The sequence below is a fragment of the Vicia villosa genome, unplaced genomic scaffold (assembly GCF_029867415.1).
Source record: "Vicia villosa cultivar HV-30 ecotype Madison, WI unplaced genomic scaffold, Vvil1.0 ctg.001537F_1_1, whole genome shotgun sequence".
NCBI lineage: Eukaryota > Viridiplantae > Streptophyta > Magnoliopsida > Fabales > Fabaceae > Vicia > Vicia villosa.
Window position 1 is genome coordinate 218,947 of NW_026705657.1, and position 6,929 is coordinate 225,875.

Below are 6,929 nucleotides of genomic sequence, written 5' to 3' on the forward strand. Positions count from 1 at the left end.
ATCATATTTCCAATTAGAATTGTGTTAAATGGAAATATTCAGTTATATGTTTTTTTTTACTTTAACATTTACTCTACTATTCAAATCACATAAAGATAGATCTAAAATAGACATCATAATATTTGTTTTAAAGGAATATTTTGCTTGTTTATAATAAATTATTAAACTGATTGTAAAAACCGAAAATTAAATTATTAAATCAAATAAGATAATATTATTAAATTCTCCTCTTTTGGTTTGAGTTGACATGAAACAAGAACAAGAACAATGACAAATTGTGAAACATCCAAATCTCATGCTCCTCACCACTCTACATCGCTCCAACTTCTCCCCCAACTCATTTTCTCACCTTTCACACCCCCATTTTCAGGTTGGAACCTCTCTCTCACTTTCTCTCCCGGGTCACTCTCTCTGCAATCCGTTAATCACACTTCAAGACCACCCATCTTTATTTTCATGTAAATTTCGCAACTTTTCTTATCTGGGTATCGTAAAAATTTCATCTTTATTATTCCCTATTCATTTATCATATAGTTGTGAAAATTTGTTTTTTTTTGGTGATTGATAATGAAACTGTTATACTGAAAAATTGTTTATTTGTGATTCATTTTTATAAAAACTGAATCTTTGTTTATTTGCTGTTTTTGTTTTTGGTGGTGTGTTTAGTGAAGCAAAATGAGAAGAACTTGCTGAGATTGAAGGGTTTGTGACTGTGATGGAGTTTCATACTTATTGTCATTTGAATATTTGGAGGGTATGTACAAAAATGAGAATCTGGACCGTTTTTTTACTCCTTCTGTTACTGAAGAGTGATGTTATTGTTGTGTATTGTGGTTCGGGTTACTCGGTTGGTCTTGGAAGCTATGACATTACTGGTCCTGCTGCTGATGTTAACTTGATGGGGTATGCTAAAATAGAACAAGTTGCATCTGGTATTCACCTTAGGCTCCGTGCTCGTGCTTTCGTTGTAGCGGCGTCGAAGGGTAATAGGGTTGTGTTTGTGAACCTTGATGCTTGTATGGGTTCGCAGATTGTGACAACTAAAGTGATTGAGAGGCTGAAAGCAAGGTAGAGTTAGTATGATTAGGTTGTAACTGATGTTTTGTTTTGATCTGAAATAGTCGCGGTGTTGATTTCATTAATTTGTTTTGTTTGACAGATATGGTGAGATGTATACGGAAAAGAATGTAGCTATTAGCGGAACTCACACTCACGCGGGTCCTGGGGGTTATCTTCAATATTTTTTGTATATTATAACATCTTATGGATTTGTGCGTCAGTCGTTTGATGTTATTGTCGATGGAATTGAGAAAAGTATTATTCAGGCTCATGAAAATCTCCGTCCCGGATCAATATTTGTTGATGAAGGAGAGCTTTTAGATGCCGGTGTGAACCGTAGTCCTAGTGCTTATCTCAATAATCCTGCTTCGGAGAGAAGCAAATATAAGTATGATGTTGATAAAGAAATGACTCTTTTAAAGTTTGTTGATGATGAAAGGGGACCTGTTGGAAGCTTCAGTTGGTTTGCTACTCACCCGACTTCAATGGGCCGTAGAAACTCGTTAATCAGCGGGGATAATAAAGGTGCGGCTTCACGGTTTATGGAAGATTGGTTTGAGGAAAAAGATTCTGGAAGAATGGATTCTGATGTAGTCGGAAATGATGGCTTGCCTCAAAGAATCTCAAATATAGTTCCCGGACTTCGTGATAATCGTATGTTACTTACATTTTGCTTTTAGGTATAATGCCAATATTGATGAAATCATTAGCTTCTTTTCCATTATAGATTTTCTAAGCAAAATAAGTTGTTTTCATATGCTCTCCTAAACATTCTCATAAGTGTTTATATCTGTAGATAAGCTCAATTAAGTCAATCCAAACAAGCTCCTAATATTCTCATAAGTGTTTTTATCAGTTGTTAAACTCGTTAAAAGTACATTGATGCAGATCATGAATTACTGGAACTTGCTTCGTCTTTCCAGTCTCCTCCTGGTAGATCAGTTACCAAAAGTTCGAGTGTTACCAGACGGGTGAGAGGTGCTCCTAGGAATGACGACAAGCCTCGATTTGTAGCTGCATTCTGCCAATCGAATTCTGGAGACGTCAGTCCAAATGTTCTTGGAGCTTTTTGCTTAGACACTGGACTACCTTGTGACTTCAATCATAGTACATGTGGAGGGAGGAATGAATTCTGCTATGGCCAAGGACCTAGGTAATTGTCATCATGTTCTGGTTTACGGAAGTGCATGAAAATGTTTAAAATTCGTATGAAATCACTAATTTGCGTCAAATAACTTATGTGAGTATGTGACAGTTATCCGGATGAATTTGAAAGTACCCGTATTATAGGGGAAAGGCAATTTAGAAAAGCAGCGGATCTCTTCAATGCAGCAGCCGAAGAGATTGAAGGGGAGGTTGATTTTCGACATGCCTATATAGATTTCTCCAAACTTGAGGTGACTATTTCTGATCAAGGAGTTGACAAGGTTGTTAAGACATGCCCTGCTGCAATGGGCTTTGCATTTGCTGCCGGAACAACTGATGGACCTGGATCTTTTGATTTTAAGCAAGGTGACGATAAGGTAATTAATGTTTTATACCTCATGTTTGCCTATTAATTTTTATGACTTGTAGTTTTACGGTCTATTTGAATTGACTTATTTGAGTTTATCTAGTAATAGAAACACTTGTGACTGAGTAAGTCTGATTGAGAGAGCTTATGGAAATAACTTATGACATGTTCATAAGTTGTTTTCAACTTATTTCCATAAGCTCTTCAAGATACAACAACGACAACCAAGCCTTATCCCGCTAAGTGGGGTTGGCTACATTGATCATCTTCCATATAATGTTCTATCCACGACCATATTTCTATCCAAATTGTTAATCTCGAGTTTTTCTAGGTCTTCCTCTACCTCTAGTTGTTTGACTCCTCTCTATCTGATCTAATGTCCTTACCACATAATCTACAGGTCTGCCCTCTACACGACCAAACTTTCCTAAGTCTATTTTCCACCATCTTTTTTACTATTGGCTTGTTTGTTTCAGCTTTAAAAAAATAAATTTTTTCTATGTATTTGTGAAAATAGATTTTTCAAAATATTACAAGTTTTTTCTAAAATAAAACACTAATTTTGACATCCTATAATATAAATATACATTATTGAAGAAGACAAAAACTTAGTCAAAATCGTAATTTTTTAAAAAAATTTGTATTTCAAAAATGATTTTTATGAAAATCTATTTGAAATAGCTTCAAAATTAAGTGATTTTTTGAAATTTTGATATCCAAAATTTTCCCCATAAATAGATGAAATAACTAAAATCACATTTTAAGAACAACTATTTAAACCAATTTTTCATTTGAAACTCTTACAAAAAGTTTCTTTGTAAAAATAGTTTACACTAAAAATCATTTTTAAAAAAAGCCAAAACAAACGGGCCTTATATTATGAAAACGACTTATAGCTTATATGAAAACAATTTGACTTTATTTTATAGAAAAAACTTATATTTTATAAGCACTTATATGATAAGCACTTATGTTATAAGCGGCTAATTATGCTGTTTATCCAAATCATAATATATTATGGTTTATACTTATTATTTGTTCTGATTGTACACCAGGGAAGTCATTTCTGGAAGCTAGTCCGCAACCTAGTTAAGACAATAAGCAAGAAACAAATTGATTGTCAGCACCCAAAGCCTATTTTGCTTGATACCGGTGAAATGAACATACCATATGAATGGGCGGTAAGTTATTCATTCGTCTGAAAGTCATGATTTTATCGCCCATAGGTTCACTTGTCTAAAGGTTTCTTCATTCATGTTGATTTTGCAGCCTTCAATACTTCCGATTCAGATCCTCCGAGTTGGGCAGTTTGTTATTCTGTCTTTACCAGGAGGTACCAAATCGTCTCCTACACTCTTATTTGGAGTAATTGTTGTTTTTAGGATCTCTATCTTTCACAAGCCCAACTTATTCATACTTCATAACATTTCTAATTCTGACAGAAATCTCTACAATGGCTGGAAGGAGACTACGCGATGCAGTGAAGACAGTACTAAGTAATCACAAGGATTTTGAAAATGTACATGTTGTTATAGCATCTTTGAGCAATGCTTATTCGCAGTACGCAACTACATATGAAGAATACGAGGTGCAAAGATATGAGGTCAGTTGTACGAGACATATATACCTTGGAGCAAATATTTCTATGTAACTCTCTTTCTGACTTCAATTTTCTTGCTGTCAGGGTGCTTCTACACTATACGGCCCGCATACGCTGAATGCATACATTCAAGAGTTTCGGAAGCTTGCAAAGGCTCTTATTAGCGGTGAACCAGTAGAATCCGGTCCACTACCCCCTGATCTTCTGGATAAGCAAGTAAGCTTGCTACCACCGGTTGTGGTGGACGGAACCCCTTTTGGAGTAAATTTCGGCGATGTTTCCTCTGACGTACCTCAGAACTCCACCTTTACAAGCGGGGACATTGTGACAGTTTCGTTTTGGTCCGCATGCCCTCGAAACGACCTTTTGACAGAAGGCACCTATGCCCTGGTGGAAATTCTCCAAGGAAAAGACACTTGGGTTCCTGCTTATGACGATGACGATTTCTGTCTGCGTTTTAAGTGGACAAGGAGTTTTAAGCTCAGTCCTATGAGTAAAGCAACCATGGAATGGAGGATACCGCAGGGCGTGACTCCTGGTGTGTACAGAATAAGTCATTTTGGTGCTGCGAAGGGCTTATTTGGATCAATTAATCACTTTACAGGTTCATCTAGTGCATTTGTTGTATTAGTATAAATACATTTTGTTCTCAGGCCACAGCCATTACTATATCAATGATTTGTTGTGCAGAACCTTTGCAAAATTCATTCCATCCTAAAGGGTGTCTGCATTACTATAGAGAATCCTGAATTTTTGTGATATATGCACAAGTGTTGCAATATATAGGGAATCCTGAATTTTGTTCTCAATCCTGAATTATTGTGCTGCAAAGAGTTTATTATTGAATTAAAAACCCATGCTCCATGCACTTAAGCACACAACTGGTTCACCCATTGTGAAGAGTTTATGTTAAGGATTAGCCATTATTCACATTTTAGAAAAAGGCTAAATGTTGATTTTACCTTGATTCAACCTATTACATGGTGCATCACACTAAATTTAGCACCGGAGAGCCAATGTTGAGAGACACTTTACAATACCTGCATAAAGAGGAACTCTTGATCACTTTTTCTTCATGGAATCAATATAGTTTATACATGACAGTAAAAGACAATTCACCTTAGAAATTCAATAATCATGTTTGATTTTGTGTGTGAGAATATATAGGATCCAACAATTTGTGAAGCTCTTTATAAGGAGAAACATTAAAAGAAAAACCAAAATAACTCTTTCTCTTGTTGGAGAATCTGGGGGAACTTTTCTCTTGTAGGAGAATTCGGGGAGGCGACGGCGATAATGGAACCAATGTTTCATAACCATTAGAGGAGGGAAACACCACATCTCAGTCCAAAACCTAAAGATATTCGGATCTATAATTTATAATCTCCGTCCAAAACTTAAAGATATTCGAATCAACAATTGATTATTTGCACTGCCTAATCGATTAGGTCATTAATCTGACACATGGATTGTTTTTAAATTTACACAATTTCTTGATCTATAAACAAGAGTTTCTATATCATTTTTTATGTCCAAAAAACATGAAAAAATCCCACTTTTTATTTCTCTCATCATCTCTTTAAATATTTCATAATTTTTTCTCATTTTTAGTCATAGTGTTTTAAGAGTGCTCTTGGGATTAGTGAGGAATAATATTTTGGGAAAGGACATAGTTGAAAATTCACCAAGAGTAGATTTTTCGGTTGAGTAAATAATTCTTCTTGATGAAGTTATCTTTTTGTTTGAGAGATAAACCATTGAAAAAGCTCTTGTTTGTTTTCAGAGAATTGATTTAAGTCTATGTTTGGTTCATTAGCCCCGCCATTAAAAAATAGAGAAAATTTAGATACAATTCTTTATGCGTGGTTCTTACTTTTTTTCCAATGAAAATATGACAAGTGTATTTAAATATAATTTAAGGAGTGAAAATATGAGAAAATTGCATGTGTAAGAGGAAATTATACACTAGTCATATTTTCATTAGAAAATATTAAAAACCACATAAATAATTGTGTCTAAGTTTTATCCTTAAAAAATCTCGTTTTTGGTTCGTGAAAATCAATCAGTAGAAATCTCCACGACGATTCTTGAGGTCAGCCCCGTTAAAAGCTCTATTGGTTCGAGATCAACCTGATATACAATCTATTGATTTCCAAGTTCATTCCGGTGTAAAAACTTAGTAGGTTCGAGATTATCTAGATATAAATATTGGCTCTTTTTCGTAGTTAACATGTATAAAACCCGATTCAGTTTGGAGGATAGCCAACTCAGAACTTCATCTTGGTTCAAGGTCAACCTGAGCAAAATCTCAGTTTGTTGTAATGACTAACTGCTTTAAGTTGTATTTGTTATTGTGAGAATTGGATCGAACTCTAGTGGGTCGAAGTGTAGCTTCCTATTTCGATAGAGAATGTGTCGAAGACCTACATACTTTAGTTGAAGTGTGTTCTAGTGTGTGGGTGTTGAAATGCTAGGGTTGTTAGTATTTTGAATTGAGCCTGTTTGTTATGTCCAATTGTTTAAGTTCTTGTACCCTAAGTTGGCTTATAATGGGTATTTGTGAAAAAACCCATTAATTTAGTATGCTAGCTTTATTATAAATAGCCTACTAGTCTCTCATCATTGCATAGGACAAATCCTAATTTAGGGTGAAAGAGTTATTTGTTATTCTTGTAACACTTATAATCTTAATTTAAAGAGAAAGTAAAGAATAACAGTTATAACCAATTCCTTTATGTTCTTATTGCTACCATACTT

At 34.8% G+C, this 6,929-nt stretch overlaps 1 protein-coding gene across 1 annotated transcript; it reads left to right on the top strand.

Moving 5' to 3' along the window:
• Positions 1-248: 248 nt before the first annotated feature.
• On the top strand, positions 249-4,981 carry LOC131635719 (neutral ceramidase 1-like). The gene is made up of 9 exons (XM_058906365.1): positions 249-458; positions 667-1,068; positions 1,160-1,713; positions 1,948-2,212; positions 2,315-2,582; positions 3,628-3,753; positions 3,842-3,905; positions 4,015-4,175; positions 4,257-4,981. The coding sequence occupies exons 2-9, from the start codon at positions 716-718 to the stop codon at positions 4,806-4,808; spliced, it is 2,343 nt and encodes a 780-aa protein (XP_058762348.1). The 5' UTR covers positions 249-458; positions 667-715; the 3' UTR covers positions 4,809-4,981.
• The last annotated feature ends 1,948 nt before the right edge of the window (positions 4,982-6,929 follow it).

Excerpts from the sequence above, each read along its gene's own strand:
- LOC131635719 (XM_058906365.1), top strand. The coding sequence starts at position 716 with ATGGAGTTTCATACTTATTGTCATTTGAATATTTGGAGGGTATGTACA. Across the intron at positions 2,213-2,314 it reads TGCTATGGCCAAGGACCTAG|TTATCCGGATGAATTTGAAA; the intron begins GTAATTGTCATC and ends AGTATGTGACAG. Across the intron at positions 3,906-4,014 it reads TATTCTGTCTTTACCAGGAG|AAATCTCTACAATGGCTGGA; the intron begins GTACCAAATCGT and ends TAATTCTGACAG.